The following is a 17,062-nucleotide window of genomic DNA, read 5'->3' as shown; positions in this document are numbered from 1 at the left end:
TGGGCACTGTGGCTCGTTCCTATAATCTCAGTATTCTGGGAGGGTGAATGGGGAGGATTGCTTGAAGCCAGGAGTTTGAGACTAGCCTGGGCAACATACCTTGACCCCATCTCTACAAAAAGTAAAAATAAAATTAGCCAGGTATGCTGGCAGGCACCTGTGGTCCCAGCTATTCAGAAGGCTAAGGTGTGAGGATCATTTGAGCACAGGAGTTTGAGGCTGCAGTGAACTATGATTGTACTACTGCAATTCAGCCTGGGTGACAGCAAGACCCTGTCTCTCAAAATAATAATAATAATCAGGGCTGGGGCAAATTTGTTGCAAGTCCAACTCTAACTGAATAGAGAATTTCTCCCAAAGCTAAAGCTTTTGCAGAGAGGATCTTGCTCCCCTGGACTGCCAGGATGTGGGGGATGGTTGCTGGCCCCTTTGAATTTAGATGCTAGAATGTTTCAATTTGTGGAAGAAAGGTTGTAGCAAGTTGGTGGTGGGGTCATTGCTGGAGCTGGGTGGGGCCTTCTGATTTCTTCTGTTCTCAGCTATATCTCCAAAGAAGTCTCCCTCTACCAATCTCAAAGCTGTATTTCAGATAATTTCCCAGAGATTATCCATTCTTCTATGTCAAATCCATTCCTAAGTTTCTTTTTTTTTTTTTTGAGACGGAGTTTCGCTCTTGTTACCCAGGCTGGAGTGCAATGGCACAATCTCGGCTCACTGCAACCTCCGCCTCCTGGGTTCAAGCAATTCTCCTGCCTCAGCCTCCCGAGTAGGTGGGACTACAGGAGCGCACCACCATGCCCAGCTAATTTTTGTATTTTTAGTAGAGACGGGGTTTCACCTGTTGACCAGGATGGTCTCGATTTCTTGACCTTGTGATCCACCCGCCTCGGCCCCCCCAAAGTGCTGGGATTATAGGCGTGAGCCACCACGCCCGGCCTTCCTAAATTTCTTTTTTGTTGTTCTTCCTGCAAGCAGACCTAAGTTTCTTTTTAGACCCTTTTGTAATATCTCAAAGCTTGTGAATGTACTTAAGGTAACTAATTTTTTAAAACTTTAAATTCAAATATAAAATGTAATACTTGGCTGGGGGCAATGGCTCACGTCTGTAATCCCAGCACTTTGGGAGGCCAACGCAGGCAGATCACCTGAGGTCAGGAGTTCAAGACCAGCCTGACCAACATGGTGAAACCCCATCTCTACTAAAAATACAAAAATATTAGCCACGGGAAGTGGCACATGCTTGTAATCCCAGCTACTTGGAAGGATGAGGCAGGAGAATCACTTGAACCCAGGAGGTAGAGGTTTCCGTTAGCCGAGATTGTGCCATTGCACTGCAGCCTGGGAAACAGAGTGAGACTCCATCTAAAAAAAAAAAGATGTAATACTTCTGAGTGTATATCTTGTGTTCAGGCACTTGGTACTTTATAAGTTTTAACTCTTTATGATAGCCCTGGGGAGGACAGATACTATTATTTATTGATTGATTTTGAGAAAAAGTCCCGCTCCGTTGCCCAGGCTGGAGTGCAGTGTCATGATCTCAGCTCACGGCAACCTCCACCTCTTGGGTTCAAGCAATTCTACTGCCTCAGCCTCCTGAGTAGCTGGGACTACAGGTGCCCACCACCACCCCTGTCTAATATTTTTGTATTTTTAGTAGAAATGGGGTTTCACCATGTTGGCCAAGTTGGTCTCAAACTCCTAACCTGGAGTGATCTGCCCATCTCAGCCTTTCAGTGTGCTGGGATTACAGGTGTGAGCCACTGCTCCTGGCCTCAGATACTATTATTCTCCCCACTTAACAGATGAGAAAACTGAGGCATAGAGCTTGCATGACACAGAGGTAGCGATGAGTAAAGCCTCTTATGGCACGTCTTACCCCCATGCATTGTGCCCGCTGGCTTCTCTGTGCGTGGTCCCTTGGTGGTTATTTCTTCCTGTCCTGGATAAGGAAGCAGGTGGTCGATATCTTCCTCACCTCCCTCAAAACAGGCTTGAACACTGATTGTGCTGCTTGTACTGTAGCTGCACAATCAATAACCTTCTGAAACCCTTCCTCCCACCCACTTGCCATTGGCCCATGCAGGTCCTGTAGACTGCCCCTCTTCTTCCAGGCTTCTAGAAAGATCTGGTATGACCTTAACTCAGGATGCGTTGAGTGGAGAACTGAAGAAGCTTTCAGAAGGCCTGGAAGGCACCAAGCACAGTAATGTGATGAAACTCCTCCGGGTGGCCCTCAGTGGACAGCAGGTGAGGCAGGGATATGAGTTGGATTGTTCCCTGGAGCCCCTCATTGATCCTTTCAACCTACATTTCCTAGCAGGCACCGAGCTCAATGTTGGGGATACAAAGATGAATGAAACATGATCACTCCCCTCATTCAGTCAGTCAGCAGACAGTATTGACTACCGACTACGTGCAAGCATTGTGTTAGGTACAGTGGATACAGTATAGAATGAAACACACATAATCTCTGTCTCCATGAGGTTTGCAGTTTATTGGAGATAACAGACCTAGCAATAGCTTACTTAATATGGGAAAAACAGGCCAGGCATGGTGGCTCATACCTGCAGTTCCAGCACTTTGAGAGGCCTAGGCAGGCAGATTGCCTGAGGTCAGGAGTTTCAGACCAGTCTGGGCAACTTGGTGAAAACTTATCTCTACTAACAATACAAAGATTAGCTAGGCGTGGTAGTGCAGGCCTGTAATCTCAGCTACTTGGGAGGGTGAGGCATGAGAAGAATCACCTTAATGGCAGACGGAGCTTGCATTGAGCCGAGATCGCACCACTGCACTCCAGCCTGGCAACAGAGTGAGACTCCATCTTTAAAAAAAAAAAAAAAGAGGGGGTAGAGGGAGAAACAGGCTCCCGGGACCCATCGTTGTCCAGGGAACCAACACTAGTGGTCTCCCTCAGAAGACAGGCAGCAGTGTGGGGGCTGGCCTGGGAATAATTTCCGCAGACTGAGGCTGAGCTTCAGTTCTTTAGGCAGCTGAAGGTCATAAGGCAATATTTGCTCTTTTCGTTCTTAGCAAGGACCTCCTATAGCTGAGATGATGGTGTCTTTGGGACCAAAAGAAGTAAAGGAACGAATCCAGAAGGTGCTTTCCAGCTAGGGAGAGGATGTGTCCGGCAGTGGAGATTGCCCTAAGAACCTGTGACCTTAGAAACAGCCTTCAGAGACCAAAAGGAGACCTGGGACCTATCGGGAAGTTCGCCGAAGGAACTGAGAGTGAAAACAATCTGTGACTGCACACAAGTGCATTTATGGCTCCACCACAGGCCCATCCTTGCCAGTTGGCTGGGGAAGCCCAACCCATCTCCTTGACTCTGGAAAGGCATTCTCCGTGACTGGTTTTTCACACATTACACAGAGAAGGGTAGGAGTTAGTTCATGGAAAAGCTGACATCCCAGAACAGTGCAGAAGGCTTGGGTTTCAGTTTGCTAGGGCCACCATAACAAAGTACCACAGAACCAGGTGGTTTAAACAACAGAGATTTATTTTCTCACATTTCTGGAGGCTAGAAGTTCAAGATCAAGGTATCAGCAGGCTTGGTTTTTCCTGAGGCCTCTCTTCTTGGCTTGCAGACAGCTGTCTTCTTACTGTTTTCCTGTGCGGTCTTCCCTCCACGCACACACATGTCTGGTTTCATTATGTGCCCAATGTTCCTCTTCTAGGAGCACCAGTCAGACTGGATTAGGGCCCACTCCATCCTACCAGCCTCATTTTAACTTAATACCCTCATTAAATGCTCAGTTTCCAAGTGCAGTCTCATTCTGAGGTGCTGGGGTTTCTCATTGTAAGAATTTAGGGGGACACAATTCAGCCCATAGCAGCTGGGCAGCAGGACTCATGGGTCCCAGTTCTCAGGCCCCAAGGACTCAGAACAGTGAAGGAGATGTGACACAAGCAGGGCTGAACTGGACGCCAGACTTTCTTTGGGGTTGTAAAGGGAAAAGTGAACTCCACTGCCAAGGGTAAGCGCCCTTGTCTTATGCTACCCTTTATTCTTGAACCTTGGGGCAGCCTGTGTCTCCCTTCCCTAAATGTCATCTGTTCCTGTTTTCCAGTTCTCCAGACCTGGTCCTTGGACTGGAGACCTCCACCCCGCCTATTTTGTGGCTTTCGCTTCAAATCCATCTCTTCCTTCCTCCATGACTTGTAAGTCATCATCTCTGCTGGTTTCTGAAATGAGATAACGCTTCTTGGGGTCTTCAGTGAAGAGGAATAACAAAAGTGAAAGCAGGATGGTGCCAGGATACACAAATGCCTATGAGGCTTCTAGGCTTCCCCTGCGTGACAGCCAGCCTCTAAGATGGCCCCCAACCATCCTTTCTTTCTACTGTTCACACCCTTGTGTGGTTTCTTCTCACAGTGAATAGGCCTGACTTGTGTAACCATTATGCTGTTGAAGAAATGAGAGTTTGACTTCTGAGGGTAAGTCGTAAAATACATCATGGCTTCTGTTTTGTTCTCTTGGATCACTTACTTTGGGGGAAGCCAGCTTCCAGATCTTGAAGATACCCAACAACAGCCATGGTAGTGTGCCATCCTGGAAGCTGGTCCTCTATTTCCAGCCAGTCATTCGCGTGACTGCAGTCCTGGCTGATCTTGACTGTGACCTCTATAGGAGACCCTAAGCCAAAACCACTCAGAGAAGCTGCTCTGGAATTTCAGACACACATGAACTGTGAGATAGTAAATGTTTATACTTGGTTTGGGGATAATTTGCTCTCTGACAGTATACAATATATTTCTTTTGTCCAGGGAAGTAGAGAGAAAGGCGATCACAGAGTTTGTTGAGCCCCATAGAGTCCTAGTCTTTGCTTAAAGAATATACCCAGCTGGACATGATGACTCACACCTGTAATCCCAGCACTTTGGGAGGCCGAGGCAGGTGGATCCACTTCCCAGGAAGTGGAGGTTGCAGTGAGCCAAGATCATGCCATTTATACTCCAGCCTGGGGGCAGAGTAAGACTCCGTTTCAAAAAAAAAAAAACTTTTTACTTATTTGAAGTACATACTATAATCAGAATTATAGAGGCAGAACGTACAATGGTGGTTGTCGGGCTTGGGGAGGCAGAAATGGGAAGTTACTGTTTAGGGTATAGAGTTTGAGTTTTACAAGATGAAAAGTTACGGGGGGCCAATGGTGGTGATAATTGCACAACATTGTAAAGATATTTAATGCCACTGAACTGTACACTTAAAAATGACTGAGATAGTAAATTTTTATGTTTTCTGCATTTTACCACATTTTTTAAAAAATGGTAAATTAGAGGTGGGCGTGGTGGCTCACACCTGTAATCTCAATACTTTGGGAGACCAAGGTGGGTGGATCACTTGAGGCCGGAAGTTCTAGACCAGTCTGGCCAACATGGTGAAACCTTGCCTCTACTAAAAAGTACAAAAATTAGCCAGGTGTGGTGGCACTTACCTGTAATCCCAGCTACTTGGGTGGCTGAGGCACGAGAATCACTTTAACTCCCATTGTATTCCAGCCTAGGGAACAGAGCAAGACTCTGTCTCAAGAAGAAAAGTGAAATTAATAAAACTACTCCTTCCTCAAGTTGACTGTGCTGTGCTGTCTGGAAAGCAGCTCCAGACGTCTGTCTGCTGTTTGGGGGTTTTGCTCAGGATCAGTAGGATTGGTTTATTGTTTTTTATTTTTATTTTTTTAAAGAGAGAGGGTATTGCTCTGTTACCCACACTGGAGTGCAGTGGCACAATTATAGCTCACTGCAGCTTGAACTCCTGGGCTCAAGTAATCCTCCCATCTCAGCCTTCTGAGTAGCTGGGATCACAGGTGCATGCCACCACACCAGTCTTAAGTAAAAGTGTTGGAAGGAATTTCACTTTTTTTTTTTTTTTTTTTTTTGAGATGGAGTCTCAATCTGTAGCCCACCAGGCTGGACTGCAGTGGCATGATCTCAGCTCCCAGATCCTGGTTCAAGCAATTCTACTACCTCAGCCTCCCAAGTAACTGGGATTACACGTATGAGCCACCACGTCCAGCTAATTTTTGTATATTTTTGGTAAACATGGGGTTTCACCATATTGTCCAGTTTGGTCTTGAACTCCTGACCTCGTGATCCACCCACCTCAGCCTCCCAAAGTGCTGGGATTACAGGAGTGAGCCACCATGCCCGGCCTTCACATGTTTTAAATAACCTCAAGCCTATCCCCGGTGTTTTGAGAGTATAATGAAAATACCATTATTTTCATCCTTAGAAACAGTGATCTTGGTGGCGATCCATTAAAACACACTTAGACCAACTGAAACTATGAAAGGAATTTGTTGGAAGAATTAGGACTCTCACAGATCTAAAGGGCAGGACTTCCAACTGGACCTCACAAGAGAATGGAATCTGCGCCAAGAAACCTGTTGGGGTGGAAGGAAGCCATTCAGCCCTCTGAGATGGCAGTTTCTAGCATTTACCCCCTCTGTGTGTCTGTTCCCCTCGTTTTCCCTCTGCAGGCTGCCTTTCTCTTTATCTCTGCAGTTGGCCAACAGCTGCCGCAGCCCTGAAGCTAAATCATCTCTCTTCTCCTACACTACTAATTATTTTAAAATTTTAATTAAATTATTTAATTTAACCAGTATTCCACATACAGACTCAAAGGGGTGAATCCAATTGGCCTAGCCTGGGTCAGCCATCTACCCCTGGTCAGTGAGAGTCATATTCTATGATCTTGGCTGCAAGGTCCTGGGTTTGAGCCCCAGTGGAACCATGGCATGATCTACCTTTGCCAGGCACGGTGGCTCACGCCTGTAATCCCAGCACTTAGGGATGCTGAGGTGGGCGGATCACCCGAGGTCAGGAGTTCGAGACCAGCCTGACCAATATGGTGAAACCCCATCTAAAAAAAGAAAAATATATATATATCTTGGCTGCAAGGGACTCACTTTAGTGAGTGGGAGACCAGTTCCTGGGCAACATGGTGAAACCCCCATCTCTACAAAAAAATGCAGAAATTAGCTGGGCTAATGGCTCTTTGCCAGGTTAAAGGTCTAAGCATTTCATCCCATGCAAATAATAAAACCCAGATTCAAGGCAGCTTATCCTACTTAGCAGGAAGTTCACGGGTAAGGCAGGTTGCAGGGTTGGTTAATTTTCCGTATGGTGACATTGGTGAGGACCCTGGGTCCTTCTCTCTCGCTGGTCTCCTGGCCACAGCACCTGCAGCAGCCATGGTTGGCTGCCTGCAGCAGCTGGCCTTTGCTCTTCCTCCTTCATTTCTGCTGCGGAGAGGGTGGCTTTCTATGGCTCTCTCCCTACAGTAAGGAAACCCCTCTCTAAGTACCCACCCTCTACTCAACTTCCAAATTTTTAGCCATCCTTGCTTGGGAAGTGAGAGTCTCCATAAATCAGTCAGACCCCGAGCTGGAGATGAAGGGGGTCTGCGTGTCCCTGAGGTGTGCGTGGCTGGGTGGGGAGTGGACGGCACCTCAGCAAAGTTTGGGTTCAGTTAATGAAGGCAAGGAGTTGGGTCTTTATGAGGTGGGAGATACAGAGCCATTGAAATGTGTTGGGCAGGGAAGTGACATGAGCAGATGTGTGTTTTTTGGAAAGGTCATTCTGGCAGCTATGCTGAAGAGAGATTTAAGCAGGGCCAGATGGAAGCAAGGAGCCCTGGTAGGAGGAGACTGGAAAGTAAGGCACAGAAAGGGCTGCTTTCACAATAAATCCATGTTCTCTCATCACGACCTCCAAGGGCTTGTATTAGGGTTCCCCAGAGAAACAGAACCAACAGGATATATATCTAGGAAGAGATTTAGTACAAGGTAGTGGCTCACCAAATTAGAAGCTGAAAAGACTGAGTGTGGTAGCTCATGCCTGTAATCCCAACACTTTGGGAAGGCTGGGCAGGAGGACTGCTGGAATCTAAGAGTTTGAGACCAGTCTGGGTAATGTAGTAAGACCCCATCTCGGGCAGGGCGCGGTGGCTCAAGTCTGTAATCCCAGCACTTTGGGAGGCCGAGGCAGGTGGATCATGAGGTCCAGAGATCGAGACCATCCTGGTCAACATGGTGAAACCCCGTCTCTACTAAAAATAAAAAAAATTAGCTGGGCGTGGTGGCGCGTGCCTGTAATCACAGCTACTCAGGAGGCTGAGGCAGGAGAATTGCTTGAACCCAGGAGGCGGAGGTTGCGGTGAGCCGAGATCACGCCATTGCACTCTAGCCTGGGTAACAAGAGTGAAACTCCGTCTCAAAAAAAAGACCCCATCTCTACAAAAAAATAGAAAAAAAATTGGCTGGGTGTGGTGTCCCATGCCTGTATAAGTCCCACCTACTAGGGAGGCTGAGGTGGGAGGATCACTTGAGCCCAGGAAGTTGAGGCTGCAGTGAGCTGTGATTGCACCATTGCACTCCAGCCTGTGCAACAAAGCAAGGCTTGTCTCAAAAAAAAGGTCAGACCTGATGGCTTATGCCTGTAATCATAATCCCAGCACTATGGCAGGCTGAGGTGGGAGGGTTGCCTGAGCCCAGGAGTGCAAGACCAGCCTGGGCAACATAGGGGGACCCCATCTCTACAAAAAATTTAAAAAGGAGCTGGGCATGGTGACACATATACCTATAGACCTAGCTGCCTGAGAGCCTGAGATGGGAGGATACTTGAACCCAGAAGTTGGAGGCGGTAACTGTGACTTATGGTTGTGCCACTGCACTCCAGTGTGGGCAACAGCTAGACTCTGTCTCTAGAAAAAAAATAAAAATCAATAGAGAAGCTGAAAAGTCATCTGATCTGCTTCTGCAAGCTGGAGACCCGGGAAAGCCAGTGGTGTGGTTCAAGGGCCTGAGAGCTCGAGAGCCAGTGGTATAGATTCCAATCCAAATCTGAAGGCCTGCAATTCAGGAGTGCCAAGGGCAGAGATTGGTATTTCAGCTTAAGCTGTGTGTTGGTCTGTCATTGTGTGACTGTAAAGAAACACCAGAGGCTAGGTACTTTGTTTTTGTTTAATTAATCTTTTATTTTTTGGCAGGCTGAAGAGCGGTGGTGCAATCTCTGCTTGCTGCAGCCTCCACCTCCTGGGTTCTAGCGATTCTGCGGTTTCAGCCTGCTAAGTAGCTGGGATTACAGGCACGTACCACCAAGCCCAGCTAATTTTTGCATTGTTAGTTGAGACAGGGTTTCACCATGTTAGCCAGGCTGATCTTGAACTCCTGATCTCAGGTGATCCTTCTGCCTTGGCCTCCCCAAGTGCTGGGATTACAGATGTGAGCCACCATTCCTGGCCTTTTAATTTTTTTTTTTTTTAATAGAGACGGGTGTCATTATGTTGTCAAGGCTGATTTTGAACCCCTGGGCTCAAGCAGTCCTCCTATCTCAGCCTCCCAAGTAGCTGAGACTACAGGCACTTGCACTACCACACCCAGCTGATACATATTTATATATGTTATCTCTTTTAGATTTAAAACAACCCTATGAAGTAGGCACTTATCCTTATTTCTTAGATGAAAACAACATAGTTCTGTCTAATCACAATGGCCTGCACACCCAAACACTACATTAAACTCCTCAAACACTTCCTGCGCACTTAGCCTTTGTCCTTTCTGTTGCGGTCTCCAGACCATCAGCATCAATGTCAGCTGGAGATTTATTATAAAGACAAATTCTTGGGCCTCATCCCAGACCTGCTAGATCAGAAACTGTGTGGCGGTGTGTGTGTTCGGTGTGCGAGTCTCCCATACTGCTCGGATTACAGGTGTGAGCCACCGTGCCTGGCTGAGAATTTATTTATGGCCAGCTCTTAAACAGAACTAGCTGTGTGCAGTGGCTCACGCCTGTAATCCCAGCATTTTGAGAGGCTGAGGCAGGTGGATTGCTTGAGGTTGGGAGTTTGAGAGGAGACCAGCCTGACCAACATGGAGAAACCCCATCTCTACTAAAAATACAAAATTAGCCAGGTATGGTGGCAGCTGCCTGTAATTCCAGCTACTCCAGAGGCTGAGGCAGGAGAATTGCTTGAACCCGGGAGGCGGAGGTTGCAGTGAGCCAAGATCACACTGCTACACTCCAGCTAGGGAAATGAGCAAAACTCTGTCTCAAAAATAAATAAATAAACAAAAATAGGGGGAGACTGGAGTAATATATCTAGGCTTTATGGCTGGCTTTGGGGGAGAGGGGTTCGAGTTTCTCGGACCCATCTGGGAAAGAGGAATTGGAATTTCTGTGGCTTACCTTGGGAGGAGAAAGACGGGCAGGATGTCAGAGAGACTTTGCTCTGAGGCTGCTTCTGCGGCTTTCCAGTCACTTAGTTCAAAGTACTCTGCATGCCAAAACACCATGCTCTGAGAGATGGTTTTCTGAGCTCCAACAATGTAAAAATGTTAAAGGATTGCAGGTGCTTATAATAAGTTTCAGGAATTGAAGGATGGTTCTTGGCAAACTATGCAGGCTCTAGTCATGTGCATGTTTTTGTTTCAATGTGGGAAGCCGGGTCCAGTGATGCCAGATGTTTAGAATTTTCAAGAGATGAATATGTGTTAAAGATTTTGGCTGGGCACTGTGGATTACGCCTGTAATCCCAACACTTTGGGAGACCGAGGCGGGTGGATCATGAGGTCAGGAGTTTGAGACCAGCCTGACCAACATGATGAAACCCGTCTCTACTAAAAATACAAAAATTAGCCGGGCATGGTGGCACGTGCCTATAATCCCAGCTACTCAGGAGACTGAGGCAGGAGAATCACTTGAACCGGGGAGGCAGAGGTTGCAGTGAGCCAAGGATGTGCCACTGCACTCCAACCTGGGAGACAGAGCGAGACTCCATCTCAAAATAAAAAAGATTTTATTTATGCTGGGTGCAGTGGCTCATGCCTGTAATTCTAACACTTTGAGGGGCCGAGGTGGGCAGATTATCTGAGGCCAGGAGTTCCAACTGATTTTTCCACAGAAAGAACTGTTCTGCAGTTGGAACTGGTTTTTCCACAGGAAGAAGTTTGTATGTTCCCAGGACAGTATTCATTTGCATGTGTGTGGACAAGAACCATCGCCCATTGCTGTTATCTACAAGGAAGAATTTGTGCTCCTGTATGGCAGATGTACCTGAGAATGACCCTATGGTCAAGAAGAATGCGTTTTCTGAGTTTCAACATACGGAATCACGGAGTGGCCAGCCTGGAGATTCACTCTTTATGAGCAGCATCTGAACCCTGGGCCTATCCTGTGGAATGCTGGCCATACAGGGATCAAGCCCTTTGTTTGGGATTAAATTGAAGTTTCCAGATTGAGGTTGTTATGCGAAGGGTGCTAGTTGAAAATACTATATAAGGCCAGGCATGGTGGCTCATGCCTGTAATCTTAGCACTTTGGAAGGCCAAGGCAGACGAATCATGAAGTCAGGAGTTCAGGACCAGCCTGGCCAAAATAGTGAAACCCTGTCTCTACTAAAAATACAAAAAAGTTAGCCAGGCATGGTGGCAGTCGCCTATAATCCCAGCTATTTGGGAGGCTGAGGCAAGAAGAATCGCTTGACCCTGGGAGGAGGAGGTTGCAGTGAGCCGAGATGGCACCACTGCATTCCAGCCTGGGCAACAGTGAGAGACTCTGTCTCTAAAAAAAAGAGGTGGGGGGAGGGGGAGCGGGGGAGGGAGGGAGGAAAATACTGTAAAAACTGATGCTTTTTATTTAGAAATGTTAGTGGTTCTGTCCAGCCTACCACCACTAGACTGCCCTGTAAGTCCCCTCAGTAAACCTCCTGCCTCATTCGGTGGCTCTGGATCTCTTCTGCCTTTCAAACTTGATACCATCCCTACTGTAGTTAATAGGGGTAGGCACAACAGCATCAATGGAAAATTATGCATTGTCTAGACAGCACAACCTTCGAGGTTCTAGCCCTTCTTTGTCTTTGAGAAGTCTTATAATTCTGTTAAGTTGTAAATAGCTGATAGTAATGCAAAATCATTCTTGCTATAAATAGGTAAATTAATTCTGCCCACCAGAGGGACAGCTTTCACCCAGGTGGAAAAGCCCGTTTTGCATACATTTGCACATTCCTCTTAAAATTCTTTTTTTCCAGATAAATTTGCCCTTCATTGACTTGACTTTCGGATTGATTATGACATCTGCTTGGTTCCCTCATGTAATTAAATAAAATATTTAACACGTGTTCATTTGAAAATTATGAGAATCATGACATACTTTTTTGGGAAAATTATCTTTTAACAAACTAAATAATACAACGATGGTGAACTGTGTGATGCACAAAATAAAGCAGAGTACTAAGCAATGCAGGACATGTTAGCTCCAGGAAAACCCCTCTGTGAGCAAAAATGCAAGCACATATGCCAGGCACGGTGGCTCATGCTTGTAATCCCAGCATTTTGGGAGGATGAGACAGGTGGATCACGAGGTCAGGAGTTCAAGACCAGCCTGGTCAACATAGTGAAACCTCATCTCTACTAAAAATACGAAAAAGTTAGCTGGGTGTGTTGCCATGCGCCTGTAATTCCAGCTACTTGGGAGGATTTCTTCCAGCAGGAGGATTGCTTGAACCCAAGAGGTGGAGGTTGCAGTGAGCTGTCATCGTGACATTGCACTCCAGCCCAGGTGACAGAACGAGACTGCCTCAAAAAAACAAAAAAAAACACAAGCACTGTAGGAGATCGAGGCAAGAGGATCTCCTGTATCCCAGGAGTTCAAACCAGCCTGGGCAACATGGTGAAACCCAGACTCTACCGAAAATAAAAAAAAAAAACAAATATTAGCCAGGCATGGTGGTGCCTGCCCGTAGTCCAGCTCCTCCGGAGGCTGAGGCAAAAGGATCACTTGAGCCTGGGAGGTGGAGGCTGCAGTGAGCTGTGATCATGCCATTGGACTCCTCTTAAAAAATAAAAATGCTAAAATAATTATTCGTGTTCATCTTGGTTCATCGTGTCTTGGTTTTTTTTTTTGTTTGGTTTTTTTTGAGGCAGAGTTTAACTCTTGTTACCCAGGCTGGAATGCAGTGGTGTGATCTTGGCTCACCGCAACCTCAGCCTCCGGGTTCAAGTGATTCTCCTGCCTCAGCCTTCCAAATAACTGGGATTACAGGCGCACGCCACTATGCCCAGCTGATTATTTTTAGTAGAGGGGGTTTCTCCATTGGTCAGGGCTGCTCTCGAATTCCTGAACTCCTGACCTCAGGTGATCTGACCACCTCGGCCTCCCAAAGTGTTGGGATTACGGGCATGAGCCACCTTACCCAGCCTGGCGTCTTGTATTTTATCTGCCAACCATACTGTGAGTGGTCTCAGAAGACCCACGTTGGGTGGAGGAACCTGAGCTGAGAAAAATCGCGGCCAAGCCCGCGTGGAGGCGGGGCCTAGGGAGTGGGCGTGACACGGAGGCTCCGCCCCGTCACGTGCCCACCGCGCCTGCCGCGTAGTCAGCCGGAGAGCGCGCCAGGCGGCAGCTAAAGAGGCAGTGGCTCCCGCGGTCTTAGCGTTGGGGCTGGGGCGATGGCGGCGACCGCGGTGGCTGCAGGGGCGGGGGCCGTGGCGGGAACCGAGTCGGCCCAGGGTCCCCCGGGCCCGGCGGCGGCGCTGGAGCTGTGGCTCAGTGAGTAGCCTGGCAGGCCCTCGGCGCTGGCGTTGCGCTGCACGTGAGGCCTCGCTTCCCGCCTCCCGGGGCCTTGCTTCGGGGTGGGCTGCCGCAGGGGAGGCCGGCAACGGGGTAGGGAGTTCTGGGCCCGGCGCGGCGGGGAGGATCGCCCCAAGGTCCCCCGAGAGGAGCTGCAAGCATCCGTCGGGGCTGCAGCCCACGCCTGGGCTCTGCCCCTCCCCCTTCGCCAACTCCCCCCGCAAACTCCAGCCCTCCACTTTAGCCGCAACACAGGACCCGGACCCCAATGGCTAAGTATCCTGCGCGTTCCCCTGCGCCAGGCACTGTGCTCACAGCGGCTCGGCACTCGTTCCCACCCGGAGCTGGCTTAACCTCCCTAGGGAAGCGGGAACGTTGAGGCTTAAGGAGACGCAGTCGTGCAAGACACGCAGTCTCTTTGGGGCTGAGAAATCTCTATCTGGCTACTGCGTTAGAAAGAGCTTATTTACCTGTTTGTGTTTACTTTGGCCAGACTTTTTTTTTTTTTCATTGCAATTCAAGATGAATGGCCAGACTTTTTTTTTAACGTGTGTATGTTGTATGTGTGTATATATATATATATATATATATATATATATATATATATATATATATTTGTTTTCTAAGAGACGAGGTCTCATGTAGCCCTAGTTGGGCTCAAACCCTTTGGCCAGAATTCTTCTGCATGTCTCCTGCAAGCTTCACAGTAATCTTAGGGGTTACTATTATCTCCGTTTTACCAGTGAGGGATCGAGGTTCAAAGAGGATAAAGAATATTCCCCTTGAACCCAGCCCTGCCAGGTGCCGGGAACACTGAGATGCATAACACAGGGTCCTTGCTCACAAAAGCATTTTTTAGTGGGTACAAGCTGGCAGTCACAGCACCTTACTAACGGGATTGGCGAGGAGGAGGAGGGCGTTTGTTTCACCTGTGGTGGTAGGAGTTGTTTACCTGGGTGTTGTCACAGCCGACCGCATTCCAGGCAGAAGAAACTGCATTTGCAAAAGCTGGGGACAAGAGAATGTGGAGCACTCCGAGAACAAGTAGGTCAGTCCGCTGGTGTGCAAGCCTAAAGCGCAGGAATCCGGGAAAGAGGCTGCACGGCTAACTGGGGCGAGATCTTCGAGAGCCTTGTGTGCTGCAGAAAGGAGTTTATGTTTTATCCGATGGCGGGGGAGCTGTTTGGGAGTTTTCAGCTGGAGAATCTATCTGATCAAGGAAGCCGGTTAAAGGCGTCACTTGCAGCCATACGGTGCTAAATTGGGTGGAGAGGGTGAGACTTAAGGCAGGAAGAGCAGCTAAAAAGCTCTTCTGGTGGTGGTTGGGGGCTGCAGGAGGACCATGTAGGGAGGGGAGAAGTAATGAGCAGGTGCAGTCAGCAGCCACGGTGCCTTGGAATGGAGGCAGGGGACAAGGAGAAATCTAGGATAGATAGCATGTTTTCAGCTCGAGGAACTGGTGGCTTATAGATGTCTCCCCTGTGAGGAGGAGCTGGTTTAGGAAGAGAAGGTTGAGATGTGGAGTTTGAGGTGCTTGTGGCATCGTCAAAAAAGAGATGCTCTCTAGGCAGCTAGTTGGCACCGGAGAGGGTGAGTGTGGGATGCACAGTTTGGGAGTCTTCGGTTCATTGGCAATGAGCTTGCTGGAGAAGCTTGTGTATATTAAGAGCAGAGGTGGTGGGCGCGGTGGCTCATGCCTGTAATCCCAGCACTTTGGGAGGCCGAGGCCGGCGGATCACCTGAGGTCAGAAGTTCAAGACCAGCCTGCCCAACATGGCGAAACCCCGTCTCTACTGAAAAAAAAATTAGCTGGCTTTGGTGGTGCATGTTTGTAATCTCAGCTACTTGGGAGGCTGAGGCAGGAGAATCACATGAGCCCTGGATGTGGAAGTTGCAGTGAACCGAGATCACACCACTGCACTCCAGCCTAGGGGACAAGAGCAAAACTCCGTCTAAAAAAAAAAAAAAAAAGCAGAGGTTTGGAGAGACAGCGTGGGGAGCCCCAGCATGGAAGAGGCAGATGGGAAGAGAAGACTGAAGGCTGAGCAGAAACAGGCAGGAGGAGACCTGCAGGGACAGCCACTGACAACAAAGGAGGGGTGTGGATATAAGGTAGTTTTGCTGCTTAAAGATGGAATATAATGAGGAAGGAGAAGAGGGAACTTTGAATTTGGTAACCAACCAGTTATTTAATGAAACATCCTTGAGTTAAATAGTAGAGACAGAAGCTGGTAGTTTTAGGAGGCAATGGAGAACAGAAGGCATAGACTGGAGTTGCAAAAAAAAAAAAAAAAAAAGGCTTGCTTATGCCTGTAATCCCAGCACTTGGGGAGACCAAGGTGAGCTGATCCTTTGAGGCCAGGAGTTCAAGACCAGCTTGGCCAACATGGCAAAACCCCATCTCTACTAAAATTAAAAAAAAAAAAAATACATGTGGTAGTGCACTTGGGAGGCTAAGGTGAGAGGATCACTTGAACCCATGAGGTGGAGGTTGCGGAGGTGGGGCTAAGATTGCACCCTGCACTCCAGCCTGAGCACTCAGGTGGAGGAGATAAAAGGAGTACCTGGAACCGAGGCTGCCCAAGAACAGGGTTCTTCAACTCCAGCTTTTTTTGAAACAGAGTCTCTGTCATCCAGGCTGAAGTGCAATAGCACAATCTCAGCTCGCTGCAGCTTCCACCTCCTGGGCTCAAGCAGTCTTCCCACCTCAGCCTCCCCAGTTCCAGCTTTTTGAAAAATTTATATTTATTAATTAATTTATTTATTTTTGAGACAGTCTTGCTGTCATCCAGGCTGGAGTACAGTGGCGCCATCTCGGCTCACTGAAACCTCTGCCTCCCAGGTTCAAGTGATTCTCCTGCTTCAGCCTCCCTAGTAGCTGGGATTACAGGCGCATGCCACCACACCTGGCTAATTTTTTATATTTTCTGGTGGAGACGGGGTTTTACCATGTTGGTCAGGCTCGTCTTGAACTCCTGACCTCAAGTGATTTGCCAGCCTTGGCCTCCCAACTTGCTGGGATTACAGTTGTGAGCCACCATGCCCAGCCTAATTTATTTTTTATTATGTTTTTTTTTTCATGGCATATACATTGTGTTAAGCTCCAGCCTTGGGGGGCAATGTCCCAAAGTTGCTAGATCTTCCTGTTTTTCAGAAATAGCTAGAAGCTATATTCTTAAGTGAAATCTCTTGGGTTTTCAGAAGTTGGCACCTACTTTGAACCGTAATTTGTCTGGGGAAGGCCAAGCAGAATAAATGTGTCGGGAGGGTGCAGCCAGTGGCCTCAGCCATTTTTCATGAGGCTTGAATGTGGAAGGAGGGAGAGGGAAGCAAGAGGGAATATAGGAGTAAAGGAGATTATTTTAGGAGAGGAGGACATGTGAGCCCCTCTTCATGCTGATGTTTCTTTGGGGAATTGCCCATCCCTGATTCTGGTTCCAGTGTCCCATCCATTGCAGAGGGGCCTGAAGGTGCTGAAGGAGCTCAGAGCCAG

General features: G+C 48.0%; 2 protein-coding genes across 16 annotated transcripts in view; both read left to right on the top strand.

Annotated features, from left to right (window-relative positions):
• The window catches only part of EARS2 (glutamyl-tRNA synthetase 2, mitochondrial), a 40,777-nt gene extending 28,647 nt beyond the window's left edge, over positions 1–12,130 (top strand). The window contains exons 8-11 of one of the 15 annotated variants that reach the window (XR_004731769.3): positions 2,112–2,247; positions 3,031–3,977; positions 4,071–4,161; positions 10,942–12,130. Coding sequence is in view for 5 of the 15 variants with exons in the window: in XM_009009316.4 (XP_009007564.2) it covers positions 2,112–2,364 (253 nt within the window). In the remaining 10 variants the exon portion in view is untranslated. Of the gene's footprint in view, positions 1–2,083; positions 2,467–3,030; positions 5,571–8,989 lie in introns of those variants that run through there. The other 14 variants (XR_004731768.3, XR_013524726.1, XR_013524729.1 and 11 more) reach the window with 14 other exon arrangements.
• A 1,241-nt stretch (positions 12,131–13,371) lies between these two features.
• Positions 13,372–17,062, top strand: part of GGA2 (golgi associated, gamma adaptin ear containing, ARF binding protein 2) — a 42,590-nt gene continuing 38,899 nt past the window's right edge. Inside the window, exon 1 of the mRNA XM_003734423.6 lies at positions 13,372–13,548. Coding sequence (XP_003734471.2) covers positions 13,449–13,548 — 100 coding nt within the window. The 5' untranslated portion in view covers positions 13,372–13,448. The remainder of the gene's footprint in view (positions 13,549–17,062) is intronic.

Source organism: Callithrix jacchus, chromosome 12 (assembly GCF_049354715.1).
Source record: "Callithrix jacchus isolate 240 chromosome 12, calJac240_pri, whole genome shotgun sequence".
In the NCBI taxonomy this organism is placed as follows: Eukaryota; Metazoa; Chordata; class Mammalia; order Primates; family Cebidae; genus Callithrix; species Callithrix jacchus.
This window is presented reverse-complemented; position numbering and strand designations above follow the sequence as displayed.